General features: G+C 43.0%; 2 protein-coding genes across 3 annotated transcripts in view; both read right to left on the bottom strand.

Moving 5' to 3' along the window:
- LOC146800054 (uncharacterized) overlaps positions 1–26,046 on the bottom strand; it is a 160,285-nt gene extending 134,239 nt beyond the window's left edge. Inside the window, exon 1 of the mRNA XM_085620971.1 lies at positions 25,809–26,046. Within this exon, the coding sequence (XP_085477097.1) occupies positions 25,809–25,997 (189 nt within the window). The 5' untranslated portion in view covers positions 25,998–26,046. The remainder of the gene's footprint in view (positions 1–25,808) is intronic.
- LOC146800055 (uncharacterized) lies at positions 3,391–25,977 on the bottom strand. 2 transcript variants are annotated; one of them, XM_085620969.1, is made up of 2 exons: positions 25,840–25,977; positions 3,391–6,290 (listed from the first exon to the last, which is right to left on the bottom strand). In XM_085620969.1, the coding sequence occupies exon 2, from the start codon at positions 5,805–5,807 to the stop codon at positions 4,377–4,379; it is 1,431 nt and encodes a 476-aa protein (XP_085477095.1). In that variant the 5' UTR covers positions 5,808–6,290; positions 25,840–25,977; the 3' UTR covers positions 3,391–4,376. The 2 variants fall into 2 exon arrangements, with proteins under 2 accessions (XP_085477095.1, XP_085477096.1); XM_085620970.1 differs by having other exon boundaries at positions 25,809–25,941.
- Positions 26,047–27,164: the final 1,118 nt, after the last annotated feature.

Genomic DNA, 27,164 nt, shown 5'->3' with positions numbered 1-27,164 from the left:
CACTGCTAGCACTTGTGGAGGAAAGGTATCAAAAAGGGTTGCGCTTTCCTAATAACATGATCTCAGTTTTCTCAATATTACATTTAAGATGGCTAAATTGCAACCAACGAATGACAATGCCCATGCTAAAGGTTAACAGGGCAACTAAAACGCCCACTGGGCTCCCTTAGAATGAGATATTTGGTGGAATGAAATACACAAACTAGTCTCACTGATGGCCAGGTCTTCGATCATTTCACTCATCAGCTCACACTTGCTGACCACAAAAGGTAACTGGAAAAACCGTGAGGGATCCTGTTTGATTGTCCTGTGCAAATGAGACATGCTTCCAAGTCATAATGCCATGCCCTTGATGGCCTGAAATTATCAAAGCAATAATTTCCCATGTATATTAAGACTTGGCATTTGAAATCCCCCGATGGGCTTTGCGATGTACTTTATAATGCATTTTAATGTGTCATAGATGTCTCATAAATAATACAATGTTCGTAAAATCAAGGTTATTTAGCTATTATTAAAAACTTGATTCAATGCAAATAAAAACTATAAAATCAGATGTATAGTTCAATAGTTCGTATAAAAGTCATTTGTCTGCCTGTTTTCACAATTGTTCATAATTAAGTGCAGACAGAAACATGTATTTATTCATCCAACAAATAAGAAAGAATAGATCTTCTCATTGGCGCCTCAATCTGCGACTCATACATTCCAGAACAATGGCTGCTCATGCTGATAGGGCTCAGAGTTCAATAAAATGCCCTTTCTAGTGTGCCTTTCACTGACGATTGCTACAGTACAGATGCCTGGACTTTGCTGCAGATCTCTCCCTGATACCCTCTGTGTGCTCCCCCGGGAGTCCTGGGGGCTGTGGAAGTGTACACCTGTGGTTGTTTGGGCACCAAAAGGGACCCACAGCAAAAATTATCCAACCGTCAGTTCCACGGCATCAGATTAAATTTCAGGTTTGTACCGAATTCCATTCTATGTGAATTTATAGAGCGCATGGCAACCCAGCGCCAGGGACCGATGTGATGGAATAATTATTGAACAGCCACGTTTTAAGTAGTTTCTGGAACATGCATCCATTGCCTGAACATCGCAGAGCCAGCTGGAGGGAGTTATAGAGGGTGGGGATAGTTAAACTGAATGACCTTCCTCCTCTTCTGGTTCTTCGGATTCAAGGGACAGCAACCCTATATTCATAGGAGGAAGAGCCATGAGCTGTCGAGAGATGGGCAGCCCCTGTCCTTTAATGCTCTAAAAGCAATACGAAGAGCCTTAAATTTGAGTCTCTGGGTACTGGTAACCCATAAAGGTCCCTCGAGCCTCTCCTCACTGACATATGTTTCGGTATTTGTAACAAGATACGCGCAGCCGCATTCTGCATGACTTAGAACTTACTAATTACAACTTTGGGTGTTCCCAGAAAGAGAGCACTGCCATAGTCCAGGCAAGAGCGAATAAGGGCCTGGACCACTCGGTTTTGTGCCATTAAGCTTCAGGAACGATTTATCCATCCAGCTGGCCATCACCTCCATTCAAGACCCTAAAGTGAAAGAAGACTGGTCCTGATCTGGTGTGAGTGGATAAAACAGTTGGGTATCATCTGCATATGGTACTATGGCGATCCCAAATGGTTTCACAATATCCGCAAGTGGTTGCATGTATAAATTAAAAAGCGTTGGGCTTAAGATTGAACACTGCGGGACACCAAAGTGGAAAAGAAAGGTATTGGAGAAGAAAGTCTTCTCGTATACCTGGAAGGATCTATCAAAAAGAAAGGCTATTAGTCAATCCAGGGCAGTTCCTAAAACTCCGGCCATGAAAATCCTTTCCAGAAGGATATCCTGATTCACTGTGTCAACGTCAGTGCGAAGATCAAGAAGGTTAATTGCTGCTATGCCACCTTGATCAAGCCTCATTTTAGAGTCTTCCACCACGGCTAAAATGGTGCTCTCAGTGCTATGTTTGGGACGGGAACCTGCTTGGGAGGGGTGCAGTATGTGGTTTGTTTAAATGAATTCTGAGAGATGCATGTTAGCATGTTTTTCCAAAACTCAGAGAAGAGTTTTTTCCTAAAAAAAACAACAATGTCCCTTTTGAGACTGGGACTTAGAAACTTTTTCTAACATCTCTTCCTCCAGGCCCCAGAGAGGCCATCTACTTAGTGTATCCGACTGGTGCCCCATCGCTGTTGGCCTTAAAATCGCACCATTAGCGCTTTTTCTCACTACAACCCTTTCATATCTCTGGTTCCCCTTATCTTAATTTTTGTCTATATATACAAACACGCCTGTCAATTTGCATAGCGCATTCAATCCTGATTTTTCCAATGTAAACTGGTACTTGTAAGTCCTGCTGAATAAGAAACATCAAAAAGCAAATACTAAAACAGATGATCAACAGGATTGGATGAACATCCCAATCCTAGTTTGATCCATATCAGGAAGCAATTTTACCTTTACGGTGAATGCTACGAACCATGGAACCAGGAGACTAACTGAGGCAAGTCAAAAAAGTGACACAAGAATCACAAAGCTATCTGCCCAATTTCACATATCGATCACCCTCAATCCATGGCTGCACAAACCTTCAGTCAGTTTGCACATTTCTGTGATAGGCTCAGGACTTCAAGTATGAGCCACAGAAGTGTCACCTGACTCCCTGGAACCCCCATCCACATAGCTCATCTCAGGAAAAAGGGTAACCTTGGAGGTCGTCTTCGTCCCATACCCCTGAGTCCAAATCATGGGTCCACATACCTAAATGACACTCACATCCCCGAACCATGACCAGCATTCCCCCATACCTCAAATAGAGAAACCAATGAGTAGAGAGCATCCATGATAAGCATTTTACCCTTCTGACCCCCCATTAGTAGATACAAGGAACAGAGAGGACAGCCTTTGTTTTGATTATGCCCCAAGACCCCCTAATACGTATCTGTTGTGCATGTAGTAAACAATCTTGTGGACAAGCACAAGCTAGGCTACCATACATGTGTTTTATTTTTCTTGCATGGCTGCTCATGCTTGTGTTACAGGCTAATGTGGGGTTTCCCTACGAGTACCAGATATTCTCCACTAAACTAGTGTGCTGTCCAACTATCTTTGATCAACTGCTTGTTGAGTTTCTTGAATATTTCCTAATCTTATTCTGGCATTTCTTTTGTTGCTTTTACTTTATTTATTGAGTACAGTTAGTCACACTATTGCTCTTTCAAGATATTTTGAGAATTTGAGGATGGAAACTGAGGTCCACCGCATTTTCATCCTACAATACATTCACTACCTGGTCAATTTTACTAAAGTTCATGCCACCTTCCGTTCTTGGAATTTATAATCTGGAAAGTAATTATTTCTGTACATGTGCTGATAGGCATGCAGATCATTTCTTTGTCTTCACATTAAGTTTATTTGTGAGCAGTATGTGATCCCAAAGTAGAAAGGCAGGAAATCAGTCAGTGATTTTTTTTAGCTTTAACTGTAATCGTCTGTGCACTTCCTCATTTATGTATTTGGTATTTCATAATAAATACATAAGCCTCGACAAAGTCTTTTTACCATTTAACCATACAAAAATACAGAACAATAACATTTGACCATTTTCCCAAAGGTAAATGCTAAAATTTTGGAAAAACCTATAACAAAAACATTTATACTTATGCAGTAGATATAAACAATAAAAGCACTTGGGTGATCTTAATCCCACACTGTAAAACCATCAGCCTAATATAAAGATGCCTCTGTACAGTTAATCTTGAATGCATAAATAAAATATAATTTATGGCTGCTCTCTTCCGTGACAAAGCTTGCAATCCCTAGGCTCCCTTTCACAAATCATAGATTAGCTTTTTATTACTTGACAATGGAATGAACTGAATTTGTGTTTCTATGTAATAATTGCTTCTTTTTGTTTATTTCAAGTAAACTTTAATTTACAGTTTTTTTGCTCCTCAGTTTTGCAAAGGGGTGCAGTTCCCTTGCCTGATCCTAGGCACTTGTGTTGTTCAGTTGTATTTGTTCACTGATCATTCCTTAGATATGATGTCTTATTGAAGATCATCCTGCAGTCATCACACATATATGGTGTTTATTGACAAGTTATTGCTCTGCACAATAGCTAACCGTCTTCTGTACATTACAAAAATCAAGCCTTTTTGGGAGGTCAATCTCTAGCCATTGTTGTAGATCTACCAACAATCATGGACTAGAGGGTAATGATTTTGAAGGTTTGGCACCGTTGTCACCATATGCACCTTTTTAGACTGAGTGTGGTGGATCAGTATTTTCAACTTGCTAAGATTTGGTAATTATCTTTTACAAGTGCCACTGTATGAAGGCACTCAACATTAGTCATGAGAACGGAGATTTTATTCACCTTTTCTCTCCTGTATGTGTTCGCTGATGGCGCAACAGATCTCCTGAGTGAATAAATCTCTTTCCACATTCAATGCACAGATATGGTTTTTCTCCTGTGTGTATTCGCTGATGTCTCATTAGTGATGATGACATATGAAATTTCTTCCCACACTCATTGCACACGTATGGTTTTTCCCCAGTGTGTGTTCTCTGATGATACATTAGATGTGCTAACAGTATAAAGCCCTTCCCACATTCATCGCATACATGTGGTTTTTCTCCTGTATGTGTTCGCTGATGATTCACTAGTTTTACTGATTGAATAAACCTCTTCCCACAATCACTGCAAATATATGGTTTTTCTCCTGTGTGTATTCGTTGATGTCTCAACAGTAATGATGACCTATGAAATTTAGATCCACATTCATTGCACACAAATGGTTTTTCTCCTGTGTGTGTTCTCTGATGATATGTTAGTGCAGTTAATACAATAAACCTCTTGCCACATTCTTTGCATATGTATGGTTTTTCTCCTGTATGTACTTGCTCATGGCATTTCAAGTTTGAACTGCTAGTAAAACTCTTACCGCATTTATTACACAAGTAAGGTTTTTCTCCTGTATGTGTTCGCCGATGTAAAATAAGGTTTGATGATTTACTAAAGCCCTTTCCACATTCTTTGCACGTGTATGCTTTTTTCTCAGTGTGTGTTTGCTGATGGCGCATTAGGTCTGATGGCAAAACAAAGTCTTTCCCACATTCATTGCACATGTATGGCTTTTCTCCTGCATGTGTTCGCTGATGGTAAGTCAGCTTCCATAATAAAATAAAGCTCTTGCCACATTCATTACAAATGTATGGCTTTTCACCGGTATGTGTTCGCTGGTGATAAGTTAGCTGCGATAATAGAACAAAGCTCTTTCCACAGTCACTGCATATGTTTGATTTTTCTCCTGTGTGTGTTTTTTGATGATATGTTAACTGTGTTATCCGAATAAAGCTCTGTCCACATTCAGTGCATGTGTGTGGTTTCACTCCTGTATGCATTTGCTTATGGTATCTTAGACCTGATCTACCACTGAAACTCTTCCCACATTCATTACATTGGTGTGGCTTACCTCCTGTGTGCATTTGCTGATGTTTACTCAGATCCGATGAGAAACTAAAACCCTTCCCACATTCATTGCATACATAAGGTTTTTCTCCTGTATGTGTTTTCTGATGGTATCGTAGCCCAGATTTACTAGCAAAATGCTTCCCACATTCATTACAAATGCATGTTTTTTCCCCCATGTGTATTAACTGGTGTTTAACTAGATCTGATGAGGAACTACAGCTCGTCAAACATTCGCTGAAGGTGCATGGATTATCTTCTGATGTTAGTGTCTTCAGACTGGGTGTCTTGGTACATACATCCAGCGACTCAGTTACATTATTGGTCATCATGACTGATGTAAAAACTAAAGTTTTTTCCACTTTTGTTATCTTTGTGATACACGTTGGGCAGTTTTACATTAAGGTGGAATGGCCACTACACTGCAAGCAAAACGGTTGGCATGTGCGTCCTCCATGTCTAACTTGTATCTTCAGAACGGGTCACGTTTTTGTGCAGAGAAAAGAAGAACATCAACAATTTCCTCAAGACACTTTTCTGTTTTGTGGAATCAGGAGACTTCCTACAGGTAACCTTTAATTGCTGGGGTCGTCAATCACAGAATCTGTCCTCTGTACATTTTCTGTAGTTGCTTCGAGACGGCAAAAACAGCTTTTGCAGACATGGTTGTTAATCTTTTACAGAGGACCACTGTTGTAAACACAGCATACTGATCAGGCAACCAAAGTAAGTTCAGCTTGTAGAGCTCTGTTGATTCTTCCAGTGTTGCCTTCATAATTTCTGATCCTTAAATATATTCTCGAGGCCACTCTATGCTGGATGGAAAGATTGAAATCACTGAAAACAGACTGACATGCAAAACACTACAGAGAACTGTTTTAGTGCAATGTAATTCAATATAAACACATGGAAGCTGAAAGCATTACAATATTCAAAACAAGTTTTACTTTAATGTAATATAAAATACCATGGACTGGGGGAAGCACCATTTCTTAAAACATGCCAAAAATCTATATGAAAAAATAACTAACCCACACCTAAGATCAAGTCTTACTAGCTGTTAGTTCTTTGATAGGTATCCCAAAGTTAAGGGCATTAAGGCCTGGCCTGTTTGAATCATGCAAAACTGAAAAAAACATACAGAAATACATACCTGAAATAAGGTGGGCATCACTTTGTGGAAATGTGGATTTTCCTGATCAGTTATGTCCCCTATCTTGGACCCCAACGGTTCTATATGCATGTTACAAGTACATGTATGTTCCCTCCAGTTCCAGTTTCAAAGACGCAAACATATGTGTGTCTACCGTCGACATGTTCTCTGTCAGATCCGCCATCAATGGGCTGGATATTCGATTCCTAAGCATGAAAGGCCACCGACTTTATATGGCTAAGTTACTCCATTTTTACAGTTCAGGCAAGTAGGCCCGATTCTGTCCTCAAAGCCTTTCCCTGCTCTCTGTCTCTGACAGCTTCAGCTTGAGCTCGCATCTGTATCCATGAACTTTGTCCTACTCCCTGTGCAGCTAACGGTGCCTGCCTCGGCCAGTTTTCGCCTGCCTGCCAAGAAGCTGTATTTCACCTTCGAATTATCTATTTTGCTCTTCAGCCGATGCATTCCTGTCTAGTGATTTAGGTAAACATTTCCTTTAGCTCACAAGCAAAGGACTCAGCCTTTCCGTCCTCCTGCAAGTGATTCATAGCCCTGCTGCCATGGAAAGTTTTCTGCCTCTCGCTTCTCATATAGACACTTAGGCGTTTGTGCACGCACACAGTCAGTATAGACTAGATTCTGTCCGAAAGTCCTTCCTTGTGGATAACATAGTTCTTTAAACATAGGATGTTAGATATGATTTGGGATTAGGTTGACTTGACCCCTCAGACTTCTCGTCTCCACATGTAGAGCTAAATGTCAAGTCCCTTCACCCCCTAGTTGCACGTCAATTACACGTCATGCTGCTGCGCGCGCATCTATGCCAAGTATTATCTTATAGATCCACCTATGTCTGATAATCCTAACCAATCATGTTTCTTTTATTCCTTATTACGCCTAGTTTCGATTACGTACCTGTCATGTCACTTTTCTTATCAAATGTTACGCCTTCTACATTCGTTTCATTGTAATGTACTTATTATAAAAATGCATGTCTGTCAATAAAGTATTGTACTTCACTTCCTGAACCCTCGTGGTGACGGAACCTGAAGGCCGCGACTCGAGTCGGCCATTTTGAATGGAATAAAGCCCATTTAGAAACTCTTATACCACGGATTCTGCCTCTTGTTATTTTGAGCTATTTTACTTTATTTTAAGATCCCGTATGAAATTCAGTCCGGTAAAGAAGATTTTATTTACCACATAATGGCGCCCGAATAGGGACACTTTCTCATCTCACGCGCCGGCGGTGCGTTGCAGGCCCGGTCTCCTGCCACAGCTGGACGGACCATAAACGCGTACCAGCAGGATTTCCTGTAAGCTCCCTCCGGTCAAGCAGGGGGCGACTGAGGCTGCGATCAACCCAGACGAGGCGGTGAGAAGTGCGAAGTGTCCCGACCAGAGCCTAGCTGAGAGAGCAAGATCCGAGGTATACAGAGGCCCACCAGGTTTCTCGAAATCCCGATGTCCAGAGGGTCCGCTGTCCGCAGTCATCGAGTCCTGTCCATTCTCTGAGGCCTTTCGTTTCAAGGAGCTACTCGGTGAGTACCATCGCCGGGGAGGCGTGTTGACGCGCACATAGGTTGTGCCGGTCAAGACGGATTTGGGTACACAAATCCGGTCTGCACTGTTTAGCAGTGTATATGTACTGTTTAGCAGTATATCAAGTATTCCGAAGTATTCAGTTATTGTCAAGAATTCAGCGTGGTGATTAGTTAGGCAGACTGTCATCATTGTCGGTCGTTGTTAAAATGTTTAATGTTTAATGTTTAAAGTGTTCAAATATTGTGGTATGAATGAGTGTTCATTGTTCACTGTTCATTATTGTGTTTTTCGTATTAAGTGAGTTCAAGAGTAAGTATCAGATCAGTTGTCAATATGCCGCTCTTCTCGAAGTTAAGACAGATTACTACCAGAAAAGGGGTGCTTGAAGAAGCAGTTCCTATTCCTCCTAGGGACACTCCAGGGCATTTTATGTACCATAAGCATGGCTTAGATGCCATATTGTTTCTTGATCTATGGGTAGATTATACCAAGGGATTGCCGGAAAGTCAAAGGTGGCCCGTAGCGGGAACCTGGGATGCAGAATGCATCATGAAAGTGGAGGAAGAGTTATGGAAAAGAAAGGTCAGACAATCACAGAAAGACGCTGTTGAGTTATGGCGTAAGGAATCTCATAGACGAACAGAAAAAGCACGTAGGCAAGAAGAGAGGAGTAAAGAAAGTTCAAATAAAGTTCAAGAAAATCTATTAATTAAGGAAGGTATCCGAGTGAAATCAGAACAAGTAAATAGACAAAGAAATGCTCTTATGAATGGTATGTATCCCCTTCTAGCCGAAGGACTACCTAAGGCTGCTCCAGAGATGCCAAAAGACTTGCCACCCCCATTATTTCCAATTAAGGTACATCCAAAAGGGCATCCCAGAACCGCAGAAGATGTTTTTCTTTCCTCATATCTAGACGACGCAGCTCCCGAGTATGCTAACGCCACACCACATAGACCGTCTGGCGGAGGGGTTCAACGTCAGGATCAGGTATCTGTCCCCGTGCAACAGCAAGTCCCGATACAAGCTTCGGCAAGCACATCTGTTTCCGCATCTGTCTCCGCAGTCGATCCTACAGGGGTATCGACACCCATAGTTGCTGTGTCACGTTCAACGAATCCATTCACACCCGACGCCCCAGATGGGGCCACGGGAGGTGCTAGCAGTACCTTTACACCACCCAGAATAAATAAACTTGTTTTTCAAGAGTCAGCGCATTCACGTACACCTAAATTCGTAAGTGAACGTACGCTTAAGGAACTCCTTGTAAATTGTAGATATGACCCAGTGGTTGGTAAAGAGGACGAAATGGTCCTGGCATCATTACGTATCAGGCGAGCCGCAGAGTATTTAGCAAGGTTACCAGGAATGACTACGCATCTAGATAACATATATCATTTTGTTCAAACAGGACGAGATCCAGGATGTATTAACAGAGCTATGGAATTCCAGAAAGTAGAGATACAGGGGGAACTGTTACGTTTCCTCATAAACTGTGTGATCAGAAATCAAGACCGCCCGGGGGTAGACCCGAATGCAATGCTTATTCTTACAAGATGGAGTCAGAATATATCAGAAGGGAGACACGATAAGCAAAATTGTATAATAGCCATGTGCCGAAAAATCCGTAAAGAAATAGAGCGTATTCATGAAGAAAGATTGGGAACAGACGAGTTTGAGCAAGATGAAGTGTCCGAATCAGGGAATTCCGCAAGACAGTCAGAGACCATAGCCTATGTAGGCAGAGGAGGATCCTGTGATAATGCTAGATGTTTTTCTGATCCCATACACTCAGTATGCCCAAATAATAGCAGAACGTATCCGACGCCTGTAATGAATCTGAAGTCTCCTGAACATTTGTTTCAAGCCGCAGATAAAATACTACGAGAACGAAGAGGTTACCACCTCCTCGATTCCATGGATGAGCAAGAATTAGCCAGATCAGCCGTTCACTGGATTGACAGTCCTGAAAAATACGGTGATGAGACCGTAGCACACACGTTTTTTAATCTCAGTACAGATGAACAACGTTTAGCTGGAATATATATGATTCAGCAACTCCTCATATTATATAAGAGCCAACATGCTGACCCTGGTCCTTTACCTGATATATTAACGGAACTACTCACGAACAGATGGAGAGGTTCTAGTAACAAGCTAATTAAAGAGATATTAGTGTCACGTAAGCAGTATGTCTTTTTTGTAAGTCCGGATCCTCTCTCGCTGCCCCGCAGAGAAAGAGCGCCGTACTATATGGATAGACAAAATCCCCTACGAGAAGTGCACCCAATAAAAGGCGAAGACAATGAGTTTCACCGTGTATTTGTTTACACACCCATATCAAAAATGGAATTATTAGAAATGAAAAAAGTAGTACCTAGTCATGACAAAGACCCAGCGGGTTTCCACCGAGAAATTAAAGACATGTTACTGATGGGAGAGTACACCTTTCCTGATATTATGACGATATTAAAGGTGCTTTTGCCTGCTGGCATTTATGAAAAACTGAAAGAAAAAGAGTGGGAAGTGGGTGACCAAAAGATAGACTGGACAGCATTAGCAGAGGAAGAAAGGGGCCGAACTGCAGGTTCAGGGCTCGGGATAAAGTTAAACTGTTACCAGGTTTACTAGTACAGGTACTGCCACGTTTATTAACTACAAAAAAGGAAGATTGGGGTGCAATCACAGCCTGCAAACAAAAGCAAGATGAAGACACAAGCGATTATTATGCTCGATTTGAAAAATGTTTTGGTATAAATAGTGGTATAAAAGCAAGTAGTGACTCATATCCACATTTATTTGTGACAAAATTAGTGGAAAATGCATTGCCTCCAGTAAAGAATAGAATATTGAAATTCGAGAGTACCTGGCAAAGTAACACTCCGTCGCAAATGCTACAAATGTTACAGTATCATCACAATAGAATTAGGGATGAACAAGAACACGAGCATAGACGCATGAAGGATACAAAAATGAAAATGCTAGTTTCTCAGACAGTACCAGCAGATGGTCACAAAAAGGGTGTGACACATTCTGGTGATTCTGCAGTTCCTGTAAAAGGAACCTGCAATTACTGTAAACAACTGGGCCATTATGTACACGATTGTCCAGTCCTGAAACGTAATATAGCTACAGGTATTGCAAAGGAGAGACCACGATTAGTTAGACAAGATCAGAATGAACAAGGAACTATGCAGCATGGACAGTCCATGCCAGTTCAGCAACAGTCCATGCCAGCCTCACAGCAACCCATACAGTTTGTGCCAGCTGCACCACCGTTGCCTGCTACTGCCACACAAACCACGACACGACAAATGTATCAGACTGCACAGTATGAATACCCTGAGTATCAGCGTTACGCATGAACCAGCCTAGAGAGGGAAATTGACTTACCGCTTATCGAGATTCCTGTAGATCAAGAAGGACCTTATGTACATAGTGAATTATTAGGTCAGGATAGAAAATTCTTACTCGATACAGGGGCAAGTCGAACAACTATAAAACGTAGTGAAGTTCCAGGGGCACCCCTCTCAGGCTCTCAAAATGTTTCCCTTGGTTTTTCAGGAAAACCTATTGTTAATGAAGTATCACAGCCTCTACCACTTACGATAGGACCTTTGACACGAACTACAGATTTATTGCTTACTAAATCATGCCCAGAAAATCTGTTAGGAATTAAAACTCTGAAAGCACTAGGAGCCATAATATGTTGTTCTCCGGAAGGAGTAAGGTTGTTTTTACGTGATTTTAAAGGTCACTATGTGTCTAGAGACATGGATCCCCGACTACAGACTTTACCAGTACATCTATGGGCACAAGGCCCTACGGATGTTGGCTGCATGAACATTACACCCTATCGAGTCACACTGAAAGCAGGAGTGGTACTACCACGAATGCGACAATACAAGTTACCGCATGATGCTGTAGTGGCTTTGCTGAAAATCATTGATGAGCTGATTGCCCAGGGAGTAGTTGTAGAAACAGACTCCAATGTATGTAATTCACCGATAATTCCGATTCTTAAACGAACTGATCCTACTGCCCCACCAGTGTACCGATTGGTTATTGATTTGCGTGAACTAAACAAGTGCATTGTACCACAATTCCCTGTGGTCCCTGATATATCATCATTGTTGACAGCAATTGATTCCGAAGCAACATTCTTTACTGTAATTGATCTCAAGAATGCCTTTTTCAGCGTCCCAATAGATCCGGAAAGCCAATATTTGTTCGGATTCAGTTTAAATGGGCGCAGCTTTAAATTCTCACGCGCTCCCCAAGGATTCACAGAAAGCCCCAGCATCTACAGCCAAGCACTGAAACGAGAACTTGACAGTATCCACATGCCAGTCAATACAGCACTGCTTCAATATGTCGATGATCTGCTGATCACCGCGAGAAGCGAGCCAGAATGTGAAAAAGCTTCTCTGACAGTTTTACATTTTCTAGCCGACAAGGGGCACAAGGTGTCTCCTTCTAAGCTGCAATTCTGTGTCCAGCGAGTTATTTATCTTGGTCACTCGCTGTCCAAGGAGGGAAGGCAGCTTACACCAGATCGCATCCAGTTAATTGCTAACATGTCAATACCCCAGACACAAAAGGAGGTGCGGGCTTTCATAGGCCTCACTTCATATTGTAGGCAGTGGATCCCTCAGTACGCATTTCTAGCAAAACCACTCATTCAGTTAACCACACAGGAGGCAGCCACATCGACTGTTCTCCCTTGGACTCAGGAACATACACAAGCTTTTGAAAACCTAAAGGAAGCTTTATGTCAAGCACCTGTTTTAGCAACACCATGTTATAGCAAACATTTTACACTCTTTGTTACAGAACGCGAAGGTACTGCCTTGTCAGTACTCACTCAGGATCAAGCAGGATCACGCAAGCCATGTGCTTATTTTTCCAGTACATTAGATCCCGTAGCTCAGGCTTTGCCTGCATGCCTGAAATCAGTGGCAGCGACAGCTTTAGCAATCAGACAAAGCGATGCCATAGTATTAGGACACCCATTGACAGTACAAGTACCACATGCAGTAGAGGTTCTTGTGAACCGAACACAAACACAACACTTGACCATAGCAAGACTTACCGGTTATGAACTGACATTGTTTCAACCACACATAGAGATCCGACGGTGTAATACATTGAATCCTGCTACACTATTACCTGTAATTGGAACAGACCCACTAGCTCATGATTGTGTTGAAATCATTGAAATAAAGACGAAACCTAGACAAGACTTGACAGACGTTCCATTGTTAGATCCAGACCTGACGTTGTATGTAGACGGATCGTGCATGAGAACAAGTACAGGAGATTTAGTGGCCGCGTATGCAGTCACAACAGACACTGAAGTTATTGAGACAAATTGTATAGATACTTTGTCAGCCCAAGCAGCAGAACTTATTGCTCTAACACAAGCCTGTATTCAAGCCACAAATAAGAAAGTTAATATATACACTGACTCACGTTATGCATTCAGAGTTGTACACGACTTCGGCGTGCTGTGGCGAGAGAGAGGTTATTTAACTTCCCATGGTGCCCACATTCAGCACGGACCCCTCATTCATGCTTTGTTAGATGCAATACATCTACCCACTGCTATATCGATTATGAAATGTAAAGCACACACGAAGGTTACTGATACCATTTCTCAAGGCAATGATTTAGCTGACAGAACAGCTAAACAGACTGCTCAGAATCGCACATTAGACATGACAAAGCCAATAGTTCAGACACCAACACAGTGTATGACAATTAAGGATCCCGCACTTGACGTAATTGACATACAGACACATGCCACAGCAGAAGAAATAAAGAAGTGGACTGAACTAGGAGGGATCCAGACAGATCAAGGATGGATGACGAAGGAGAAATCTGTATGGTTTCTCCCTGATTCCATGGTTCAAGCCATTATAGCTACAGTTCACAGTCCAGCACATTTAGGAGAGAAGGCTATGCTAGACAGCATTCAGCACATTTGGTTCAACAAACATTTACGAGCAGCAGCTAAACAAAAAGTTCGTACCTGTATGATATGTTGTCAGTTTAATCCAGGAAAGAGTGTTCCCGTAGAGCAGGGTGGATTTCAGCCTCCTGACCATCCTTTTGAAGTCCTCCAGATGGATTATATTCAGATGGAACGTTGTCGAGGATTCAAATATGTTCTCGTAGTTGTCTGCGCTCTCTCCCGTTGGACAGAGGCGTATCCCGTATCAGATTACACTGCCCCGACTACTGCCAAGCAGCTAGTTCGAGAATTCTTCCCACGGTACGGTTTACCACGTGTTGTATATTCAGATAACGGCCAGCCTTTCTCATCCGAATTAATGAAACATGTCTCACTTTTGTTGGGATATCAGTGGAAATTCCACTGTGTCCGACACCCCGAGGCAGCAGGTCTCGTGGAACGACATAATCAACTTTTAAAAATCAGACTGTCTAAAATATGTCAGGAAAAAGGTGTGGACTGGATAGTAGCCTTACCAGTTGCGCTATTTTACATGAGGATGGTAGCACACTCTCGAACAGGGCTATCCCCTTATGAGGTGATCTTTGGTAGACCACCGAATATGTGGGGGACGCCTATACCCCGTAAAATAACTGATGTTGACTGTAATATGCTGACAGATTACCTGGCTTCCTTGATGTCTGCACTACAATCTTGTCGTTCACAGGTAGTCGCAGCTTTTCCCGACAACACCGAGGTGAAACCTCATGACGTAATTCCCGGCGATTATGTTCTCGTCAGGAATTTCGATCGGAAAACCCAACTGGAGCCAAGGTGGAGGCTTCCTAAGTTGGTCCTGCTGACGACCAGAACAGCTGTGAAGATCGAAGGGAGAAAGGGCTGGGTGCATTCCAGCCATATAAAGAAATTTCATGGACTTCCTCCTGACACAAACAGTACTCCCCGTGTGTCTTCCCCCATTGACTCAAAGCTACCTTTGGCTGAAGCCAGTAGCACCGAACTCTATAAGCAGAAACTCAGGTCCAGATCCAAACTGTCGGACGATTTGATTGTTTAAGTCCTCTCCAAGGTGAAGCGGTTGAATCTGTCCCGACATGTATCCCTTAGGTCTGAATGATGTAGAGTCCAGAATCATAATGAAACGACATGCTTATTGTAAATTACTGCGTAGCCACTGTATTGTGACTTTATTAATTTTGTTTTTCTTGAGTTTTTTAATAGTTACTGCAAGTATATTGTTGCATATGTATTATCCTGTTTCTAAACGTGCTTTCAATATAACTGATGAACATTCTTTTAGTGAATTACCCCCACATGAGTTGTCCTATAGACTTGCGCTGCGCAACAACACCTTCATTAGTATGTTACATCATTCCCATCAGACTAGTAATGCCACCAATTGTTGGGTGTGTGGCCGACTCCCTCCCTATCAGAATAACAAAGGAGTTCTGCCTTTCTTTCCACATCCGTTCACACACAATGGCTCCTGTGGAGCATGGTTTAGTTTATTAAATTCCATAGACCCAGACACAGCAGTTTATCAACAACATTGGATATGGGGAAATCTGAATCTAGTTTTATTCAAAGTCTGTCACCCTAATAAGGAGGGTCACCCCAGTAGAACAGGAACTGATTTAGAAAATGAAGTGTATAAATTAGGTAATTTTACGCCTAATCTTATGATTTTGAATGTCAAATCCGAAGTTGAACTAATTCTGCCCACTATGTCAGTATTTCCAGTTAAGGGTGAATTATGTGTAAGAAAAGTTGGTTCCATACACATGGGCCATAGCCAATGCGTTACTACAGTAGAATATAGTGATCAAGGTAAATCTTCATTTAGAGCTTCTCGCCATTCTTACTTTATATGTGGTCAGACTGCATATATGCGTCTGCCTCTAGATTGGGATGGTACCTGTTACATAGCATTCCTTTTGCCACCTGTTTTCCTAGCTCCCCCTGATTATTATCGAAATGTTCATTTAGTACACAATAGAGAGCGAAGAGATCTCCCAGTTGTCGATTATACTGAGACGGCATGGGACAAGTATGTAGATTTCAATAAAGGTATCTTTCCCTATATAGGTACAATATCAAATAGTAAGCTGATACGCAGACTCACCAAGACTCTTGAAGCTGTAGTAAACGAGACTATAGCCGCCCTAGGCAATCTGACAGAGGAACAATCAGTGATGAGAATTGTTGTTCTCCAGAATCGTCTTGTCCTTGACGTCATCCTGGCCGATAGGGGCGGAGCTTGCAGGGTCATCGGATCCAGCTGCTGCATATTCATACCAGAAAATTCGCCATCTGTATATAAAGCTATAACACGCCTTCATAAGATTGTAAGCCAGATACACGAGAATCCAGGCACTTGGACGTGGTCCGGGTGGTTTTGGAGTGTGATATCGGCCTGGGGATGGAGAGTTCTATCCTTCCTAGGTATTGGCCTTCTTATGCTCTTCAGTTGTTGTTTATGCCTGCAATGTGGACCAGCGATTTGTGGTCTGTGTGCCACATCATGCATTCCATATCACAGTTCTCGTTCAAAACACCGGAAGAAGAAGGAAGAAGAAATGATGCTCCATGAGCAAATCGATGGAATGATGAAGATTGATATCTCTTAAAGGGCAAGTAGGGGACAAGGAGGGAATGTGGAAATGTGGATTTTCCTGATCAGTTATGTCCCCTATCTTGGACCCCAACGGTTCTATATGCATGTTACAAGTACATGTATGTTCCCTCCAGTTCCAGTTTCAAAGACGCAAACATATGTGTGTCTACCGTCGACATGTTCTCTGTCAGATCCGCCATCAATGGGCTGGATATTCGATTCCTAAGCATGAAAGGCCACCGACTTTATATGGCTAAGTTACTCCATTTTTACAGTTCAGGCAAGTAGGCCCGATTCTGTCCTCAAAGCCTTTCCCTGCTCTCTGTCTCTGACAGCTTCAGCTTGAGCTCGCATCTGTATCCATGAACTTTGTCCTACTCCCTGTGCAGCTAACGGTGCCTGCCTCGGCCAGTTTTCGCCTGCCTGCCAAGAAGCTGTATTTCACCTTCGAATTATCTATTTTGCTCTTCAGCCGATGCATTCCTGTCTAGTGATTTAGGTAAACATTTCCTTTAGCTCACAAGCAAAGGACTCAGCCTTTCCGTCCTCCTGCAAGTGATTCATAGCCCTGCTGCCATGGAAAGTTTTCTGCCTCTCGCTTCTCATATAGACACTTAGGCGTTTGTGCACGCACACAGTCAGTATAGACTAGATTCTGTCCGAAAGTCCTTCCTTGTGGATAACATAGTTCTTTAAACATAGGATGTTAGATATGATTTGGGATTAGGTTGACTTGACCCCTCAGACTTCTCGTCTCCACATGTAGAGCTAAATGTCAAGTCCCTTCACCCCCTAGTTGCACGTCAATTACACGTCATGCTGCTGCGCGCGCATCTATGCCAAGTATTATCTTATAGATCCACCTATGTCTGATAATCCTAACCAATCATGTTTCTTTTATTCCTTATTACGCCTAGTTTCGATTACGTACCTGTCATGTCACTTTTCTTATCAAATGTTACGCCTTCTACATTCGTTTCATTGTAATGTACTTATTATAAAAATGCATGTCTGTCAATAAAGTATTGTACTTCACTTCCTGAACCCTCGTGGTGACGGAACCTGAAGGCCGCGACTCGAGTCGGCCATTTTGAATGGAATAAAGCCCATTTAGAAACTCTTATACCACGGATTCTGCCTCTTGTTATTTTGAGCTATTTTACTTTATTTTAAGATCCCGTATGAAATTCAGTCCGGTAAAGAAGATTTTATTTACCACAACTTCTTACCACAAAGGACTAGTGCTAAACCTAGATTATAATATAAATGTCATACACCAGTTGAAGGAACAGGTACACTACAGTTATGCACTGTACATTGGTGTGGCCAAAGACCAGCTTAAATACCTTCAAACTATTAAAAATCATTGATGCAGCCTTGCTTTGTAAAAGACAAAGTTGGGGGTAGGTACGTTTTCTGTCTTGGTACTGACTTTGTGGAACTCTCTGCCGTCTATTTAAGGAGCAACATTAATGTGACCTCATTTTAAAAACAAGCTTTAAATTCAGCTTGTCTGCTTTATCGAGAAGCTCTTATGACGTCCAGCGGTCCATTAGTGCCTTTAAAGCCCACAGATAAAATTGTGCCTTCTACAAAAGCAGTTTATAAAAACCATACGACAGTACACCTATGAAGGAAGCCTACATGCAAGTGATTCTATGTTCACAGGTGTTCAGATTTTAAGTGCTCATAATATAGCAGAACATGTCATTATAAGGCCCTAGTTCACGTCATCCTAGTGAAGAATACCAGATGCTTATTAATACCCAACTCATTGTTGCTAATTTTTTTCCATCACAGGAGAACGAAATGCTGAATTGACTCTAGGATTCACACCTATGACAATTTTATTGAAATAAGTTTTAGAATTGTTTGTGTACTGCTACAAATTCTGTTTCAAAGAGATGTCTCCAATTAGACTGTGTACCATGGCATGGTGTAGAGTGCAGTGGCCAGCGCAGTGGTGCATAGTAGAGTGGGGTAGAGTGCATTGGCACAGAGTGATGTATAGTAGAGAAGCATAGAGTGAAGTGGTATAGAGTGCAATTGCCCAGTGTGGAGCAGCACAGAGTGGAGGGACGTAGTGTGGAGTGGTGCGGAGGTGCGCAGTGGTGCTGAGTGAAATGGGGTGAGTTAGTGTGTGCATGGTGTGGTAGCGCACTGCCATTACAGACAACACATCTTTAATTGACATGACCACTACATTTGCACATACATACAGTTTTGCTGGTAAAAGTATACAGCGATATGCCATCACCTAGTGTATTGATTTGTTTTGATGGTATGAAAATATTTGTTTCACCAAACTTCAGAATTCTCCCTTTGAAGATACAGAAAGAAAAGTAAACTCCAAGTTCCCTCAGAAGGAAGCGCCTGACATTTGGCCTATTTTTGAATGCACAGCAAATATGACAAGATAAGAAGATTTAAAGGCATGTTTACAGAAAGGGAGAACTCTGAAGAATTCTGTAAAAAAAGGTTTGGTCAAGGGAAGGGACGAACTAAAGTTGGACAGCCTAAAACAAACAACGCCAGCAATTAGAAAGAAAGGAAATGCGAGTTACAAACCAAAAGGCCAAAGGTAAGCAACATGCGGAATGCATTCTCTAGGAAGCTTTCCGAAAGTCCCCAAGATGTTGTTAGTAAACCAGACAGCTGCACTGTTTGGTACGCTTCGACCTAAAGTGTGATAAATGCAAAATTTGTAGTAGCCAACCATACTTAAATTATCGGTCTGTAAAACGGAAAAGAAAAATGGACTCTTAACTTTGGCTAGCTGATGGGGCCATGTCAAATAGAAAATATATTAATACTGAAAGGCCTATTTTTGCACTGAATAGCTGCTGTGCAAGATTTATTTCTTCTCTTTGCTGCTGACGTTGCCATTTCGGAAGATACTGTTTGATAACTAGTGAATAGACACTTGTTTTGTATTAGAGGACTGTAGGAAGCCGGCCCTTTATGTAGTACATTAAAACGAAATATACTGTGGAAAGAGTCCGGGTATTACAGGTGGACGGGGTTTGCACTAGTAATCCCAAGGGGCTCCTTTAGGGGGGGAAGTGTGGTCGAATAGCCTTAGACTTATCAGTGGAGTGTTAGACATCAGCACATACACACAATAGGCAATATATGATGCACATGACTCAATAAGGGGATCCACACCAATTTATAAAAATAACATGCATCTTTAAATAGGTTTCAGTACCAGAATCAATACGATTAGCTAAGTACGTTTTTCAAGATAAATACGATTGCATTTAAACAGTAGACACGTAGTGCATTTTTCAGAGGCTGCAATGTTATCCTATGGAAGGAACACAAATATGATGTACGAGTTCTTTGCAGAAACGTACAAGACCAACCTCCAGGACTTGAGGTGAGAATGGAGCAAGGCCTAAGGCAGCACCAGCAGATAAGCTCCAGTGGCAGGAGGGGGGCTGGGTCCAGGGCAGCCAAACAGCGTTGGGTGCCCAATGCAAGTTGGGGGGTGGGGGAGGGAGAAATCAGTCTTTTTTTTTTTATTTTGTCTCGGTTAATTTTATAGTCAAACCAAAAAGAAAATCAGTGACAAAAAAGAAGCAGATTACAATCGATCAATCAATAATAAAACGGAGTCACAATACAAATATTTCAATATAAAAGAATACTAACTAAAGTTGAACTAAACGAAAAAAGGCAGAGAGTGTACATGGAGGAACAAATCATGATTTAACTGATACAGCGTTATGGGAGACATTAGCCTATAGAAGGGAATGATACATTTGCTCTCTATACAATTGTATGCAGTCAGGTGGAACAGTATGTAATAATCTCATTTCTGCCCTTCTATGTAGGTGTTATATAGACTACAGAAGTTTTTGGGGCGACTTCTAGGGGGAAGTAGCTCACTATGCAATTCTGTTTGTGTGTTACAGAACAACATTTCCCTGGACCATTGTATTAAGGAGGGCCACACACCCAATGCATTGTCATCACTCGTTTGGCTATCAAGAGGCCCATATCAATCAGATCTCTGATATCTTTCCTGAGTTTTTTTAGAGTAGCCCAATATGGCTAGCAGTGGGTCCGGGCCCAGTGTGTTTCCCCTACGATCTCACTTAGTTTAGAAAAGATTTGTGTCCAGAAGTTAGCAAAGGGAGGGCACAACCATGCCAAGTGTAGGAAACCCGCCTCCCTCTGCCCGAGGGGGGGAATCAGTCTTCGTGAACAGATGCTGCAGTGTCGGAATGGGAGACCAGTCAGGCTGAACCAACAGTGTGGCTGAGACCTCACGATCCTCAGGGACGGGGTTACACTTTTGGCCCTCTTCTTCACAAGCGACGGGTGCAGAGGGGTCATTAGGCATTGGGTTTTTATCACTAGGAGAAGTCGTGATAGAGGGGGGCCTACAAACTGATGTTGCAGACTGCGTTGGAAAGTCCACAGCGGAGAGACCCACAGTGTGCTTCAAGTCTGGAGGGTCTGGGGACATTGATGGCACCACTGGCCCACTTCAGGTCGGACTAGGTGGCTCGGATGCAGTGGTGCTTCCCGGTGTCAGGTCCTGGGGTCTCACGGCTCAGTCTCTGATACCTGCAAGGTGCAGGGAAACAGCTCTGCTGTTCCATTGGAGTTCCTGTGTCTTTGGAGAAGTGCTGGCAGTCCTCCCAGGCTTTGGAGGATCAGCAGCTTGCAGGAAAAGGCGACTTTGGCACAATTGTTGTGAATAGGCAAACAGGTCAGTAGGGCTGAAGCCAAGGCATTTGCTTCATCTGCAGTTTTTGCTTTCGCTGCTCTTTGGCCCTTCTTGTTTTGGTCGGCAGATCAGATCCCCTAAATACTGGATTTAGAAGAGTTATGGGGGTGTAGAGTAGGAGCCAATGGGCTACCTAACCTTGGGTTTACCATGTCCCCTAATGACCTTTTCCTGGGGGAGGTGGTCATAACTCTGTCCCAGAATTCCTGATTTTGCCATCATCAAGGTGACTAACTTTGAAAAGTTGCCTCCATTTCAGTTAGCCCACTTTAAGGGTGGCAGTAGCCTGAGGATGAGGCGGGCACACATATCTAGCTAATTTTCCCACCTGTCCAAGTGCCAAAAGGCTCTGGATAAAGAGGGGACAGCTTCTTCTCCAGTGAGAGAAACCAGATTCGCCAACCAAAGGTGGTAGACTCTTTGAAGGTCCCCTGCCTTGGAATGTTAATCTGGAGGTCATCCTGTGGGAAGAGGTGAAAACAACCCCTGCCTGAGCAGGTTCGGTTTATGGTCCCCTGGGAGCAAAGGCCCTCACCCTTGGGGTTCACAAACTCGCCCCTGGTGGCAGGTTGGCGAAAACCAGTCAGTCCACCAGTAGCTGGTAGGTTTTCAGGGGGCACCTCTAAGGTGCCCTCTGGGTGCATGTATTACTAAATCCAACACTGGCATTAGTGTGGTTTTATTAATGAGAGATGCTTGATATCAAACATCGCTATTTCAGTGAAGCCATCGTGTAGCTGTGGAACTCGTTTTCACCAGTGTCCAGTACTTTCTTAAGAATGGTGTTCCAAATCATTTGCACTGGCAGTAATTGAACTGACCAGCATCAGGGAATATCCGCTCCTGCAGTTATGCCTTAACATGAAGTATCGTGCACCATACCTTAGGGTGGTAAGGCCTGCTGAGGGGTAACTTACTTATACCGCATGCAGTGTTGGCAAGCATGGCACACATGCTGTGTGCCATGTCATGTTTTCACTTTTGTCTGCACCAAGACACGCAGCATGCAGGTGCGGTTTGCGTGAGCTTGGAGGTCCCTTAGGGTGCCACAATTCATGCTCCAGCCGTTGAGGACCCTCTTTAGTGCCGCCAGCCCTAGGTACCAGCGGCACCATTTACTAGGGATTTTCACAGGGTACTAAAGGCATTGCCAATTGGCTAAGTAATTGCAGTTTTGGGAAAGAGATATGGCACTGGAGGCATGGTTAGCAGGAACCCAGTGCACGTTCAGTCTAAATCACATCAAATAACAGGCAAAAAGTGGGGGTGACCATGTCGAAAAGGGCACTTTCCTACGACGACTGACAGTAGGGTTCTCACAGCAAAGAGATGCAAACGGCTGGAAGGATGATTCATGGGAAGAAGTTTTGGGAACACAAGAAAGACTTGCGGAAACATTCAAGGACTCCTGTCTGAAAGACGATTCTACTCTGCTGAGAAGATGGGGAATGAAGCTGTTCCCAGCAGCCTGCTGAAATCCTATTGTTCAATATGAAGAAGAAAGAGAATAATACTACAACATAGAATTTGTGTATTTATATTAGTGCGTATTCTTAGACTAGTTTCAAACCCATCCTTTTCCTTGGACTGAGAGCGTCCTCCTCATTCTAGATTATTTTCCTGACTCTTTGAGAGGAGACTCTTCATTGAGTTTCTCAGACTTCTCTACATCAGCGGTCTTAGCTTATTTCTTGATCTGCTGCTATTTTAGCGGAGTACACTTTCCAGCTTATTATGCAAAAGCCTCACGCTAAGGATTTGATTTCCCTCATCAAATCTCTTTATGGATATTTGAACTGATGCCTTTTTCCTTCTCACATTTAATCCTAATTTAAAATAGGGAGTTTCATTATGGAACACGCTTGTTGCATCATTATTGTGTTGACTGCCTTACTGACCAATATATTGATTTACATTTTTAGTAAATATCGATTTATGGATTATATTAACTTTTATGGATGATACTCGGAAAAATAACTTTAATAAAAGAGGAATAACTAAAAGATTTGAAATAGAACCCCTTAACTCACACTAATTTTATTTATTGACTGAACAAAAGGATAATAATAGATAATGCTCTTATGCTTATCACAGCTCTTATTTCTCTGTTGACTTTAAAAATTCAGACCTGTAAGCGAGGTTGGATCGAAAATTAGATTGAGTTTTGTTTTCAGAGGCTAGAAAAAAAAAAAAACACGCTCCAGCAGACGCATTAAAAGTTAATTAAATGTGGAGTGAACAGCTGAAACCTATAAAACCTCCAGGTCTACCTAGACCCGAGGACAAAATGCAAAGGTAAAAGTATAAGGTGTGTGTTGAGGAAATAGGAAAGTTATTGCAGATGCTTGTCATGGGGCCAGTAGTTGGGAAAATTGTTGCACTGAGGTGCGGAGAGGGTGTATTCGTTGACTTTGTGCAGAAAGCGAAGAATTAAACAGCCAGGATGCTTAGGAATTGATGGTGAGATTTTAAAAAGGGAGCATGAGGTTGGCATTAGCGAATGAGGAAGTAAGGACAAACCCTGCAGTCAGTTGAAGGTGGTGAAACAAAGAGAAATTATGTAAAGTAGAGGGTGGAAGTTACAGGCAAAAGGATATCTTTTCTAAACCTGTGCGAGTGGTTAAAAGGAATATTACCACTGTAACAAGTAACTGTACCTCATCCTAGAAGTTAAGGATGGGCAAACCAGTAACTCAAAGTGCTGCGCATGGTGCGGCGTAGAAAATTAGTTTGGGAGTTGCGTGTTGTGATGAAAGCACTGCTTTAAATGGGCCGGTACTCACCAGCACTGAGTACCAGCACTTTTCTACTGCCAAGGAGAGTACCGGTACTCATGAAACACTGGTGCTGGTGGCCTTCCTTTGATAGCCAAGTCACTTCTGTAGACCTGAGCCGAGCCCAGCTGAACAATTCAGCGTGGGCTGATTTGCATACCGTCCGGGTGTTCACCATCATGCTGTGTTGCAAACCAGACATCGAGGCAGCCGTGGGAGGTAACCAGGTTCAAATGGCTGTAATCCCACCTGATTCTTTTGTTAAGTGTCTGCTTTTGTTTGTCTGCTTGCCTGTGTGCTTGCATGTGATTGTTGTTGTGAGAGAAAAACGAGCGAAAGGGGGAGAGAATAGAGACACTCTTGGAAGTTATATTAAAGGAAATGTGTGGAATGCTTTGCGTGTGCATGTCTGCTTGTTTCTTTCTGTGTCACGTGAGAATATATAGAATTGTGCCAAGCAACAGCAATTAACAATATTGATGTTGCACATATAACGAAACAAGGAAATGTTAAAATTGCGCCGCATTTGGCTTTCGTTTTGTGTAATGAGTAAACAAACCTGCTTTGTTTATTGAAAGACATTTCTCATGTGTTTTGGTATGTGCTGCAAGTAGGGTGACCAACCGTCCGTAAATTTCACGGACAGTCCGTCATTTCTCTGCAAAGTCCGTTGGCTGTCATATTTCTTTTTACGGACGCCGTTTGGCCGTAATTCTGGGGTTTGCAGGAATCTGCGATGCCCCCTTTGAGAAGCCTCAGGAGTTTTACAGCGCTTACTGTTGGGGGCCAGCTTGCGTTTTTTTTAAGTGAAGCGGCTTCAACAGCCCCTCCCAGACCTTGCAGAGTGTCAATTAGCGCCATTGTCATTCTCCCTGTGGCCGATTCTCTCATACAGAAAGACAATGGGCCATCCTGAAGTTACAGCATGTGGTGTGTCTGTGAGTGCATTCTGCATTTAAAAACATCAGTTACAGCTATGGTGGAATCCATAAGCTTTCGGACACACGAATAGTAGAAGCGTTCTTGCTAACATACTAGAGACTATTTCGAAGCTCTTATGTAACGAGATTGGTGCCATAATTTGTCACCGCATTACATGGCACAAAAGGCACAAGTGTATTTTGTTACAGGACAAGAAGATTTATAAAGCAACCTGCCCCATGGACTAGTAGATATTTTATTAAATGCCACACCCCTGCATTGCCACGGCTCCCAGTTCGGGGGAGGATACCACAATCCGGCACCACTGGGAAGCCGGAAAGGCTCCCTGTGCAGCAGCTGGAAGGTCTATGGGCGAGCGGGACTTTCAAAGAACCGGAGGGAAAGAGAAGGGCAGACGGTCGGCCCTCCGGGCAGGAGCGGGACTGGTGTGCCGGCCTCATCTCCCTGGAAGCTCCTCAGTAAACTGAAGCCTAAGGAGATGGAGTAAGGGGGCCAAAGGGGGAGGGGGGCTTCAAGAGGCTAGCTAAGTGGGCCAAGATTAAAGAGTTCATTTAGATATAGAATGCCCCCCAAGATAGACTGCTGACCCTCACCCTTCTCCGGCCGATCCTCGCAGACTCATACCTGAGCGGCAGCGTGTGCAGACATCGCCGGGCTCGCTTCTCTTGGACTGGTGAACGTGAGCGGTCTGGGGTGCCTTCCCCCGGGCAGATAATGAAGATGACAGCAGGGACAGAGAAGGGCCCCTTCCTCCTCCTCGGCTTCACACACGCGAAGACCATGTCACGTGACTGACTAGTTCGCTAGCATTGCCACTGGCGCTGCCTCTGCTAACCCGGAACCGGAAATTGTACCCATTCCAGTCTCAAAGTAAATTAAGAGAGAGAAAGGACTACGGCCCGCTAACGCTGTTCCGGTGGTGCCCATTGACTATGATCGCTCTATCTCCAGCTGTCCGCAGAAGGGCGGTATGCACTCGTAATAAACGCCATTATTCGTGCATTATTATGTTCTGTGCCACGCCCCTTCTAGAGACTAATACCTTTATCATCCCACCTGCTGAAATTAACTGCAGACTACGTGAGCGGGTGAGTAAACAAGCGGTGCGAGCTTTGTTTCGATGCTCACTTCTCCAACGAGGTTGGCAGCCACCCAACAACCGTTCAACCGTCTACGCAGAACTCCCGAGCGCGGTCTGGGAGGGAGGGAGCGAGCGGTGTGTGCGTGTCGTTGTGAGCCGATTCATCAAACCCAACAGTAGTAGGAAGGAAGGTAGGTGTAGCTAGACCTATCAACATCTGGACTGCCAGGTACAAGTTAGTTGGTATCTTTAGATCCTCTTCTCAAACTCCTCTTGAGTGACGATCTGATGAAACTCCATTTATGGATTTTTACAACTTCATAGGCTTGAAAAATGTACTTTTCCCTTTCTCTACCCGTTTCGGGAAGTAAACTCGGACTCAGCCACCTACTTTAATATCTGACACCACAGTTCTTCAATGTGTCATAGCGTGCGTTTGACGTAGTTTGTTGTTAAAACACGGTTGAGTATATCCAAATTCTTCATTTCAATAAAGTACAACCAGTACAGCCTCCTCATCACTCTCCTTCTGCTCACTGCTCTTCCAATCACCACCCCACACATTCTACCTTATCCACCTGCATTATTATCATCCCATACTCCACTTCAACCCGGACATTACCTTGTTGCGTGCCTGGTCATAAGGGAAAGGTTGTGATAGCGCGGAGAATGGTAAAAACTTAACGAATATGGTGCAACCTTTCAATTACCATCACTCACAGGATCAGGCCCCATCTCCACGCCGGATTCTTCTCTGAGGTGATGGATCTTGGGACGTGTTTTGATGAAAAGAGCTATTTCAAATTCACTTTACAGTTTAAATACAGTTTCCCAATTCGGTCAATAAAGAGATAGGGTAGGTTTTCAA

Source organism: Triturus cristatus, chromosome 8 (assembly GCF_964204655.1).
Source record: "Triturus cristatus chromosome 8, aTriCri1.1, whole genome shotgun sequence".
NCBI lineage: Eukaryota > Metazoa > Chordata > Amphibia > Caudata > Salamandridae > Triturus > Triturus cristatus.
The sequence above is the reverse complement of the archived record's forward strand: the minus strand, read 5'-3'. Positions and strand labels throughout refer to the sequence as shown.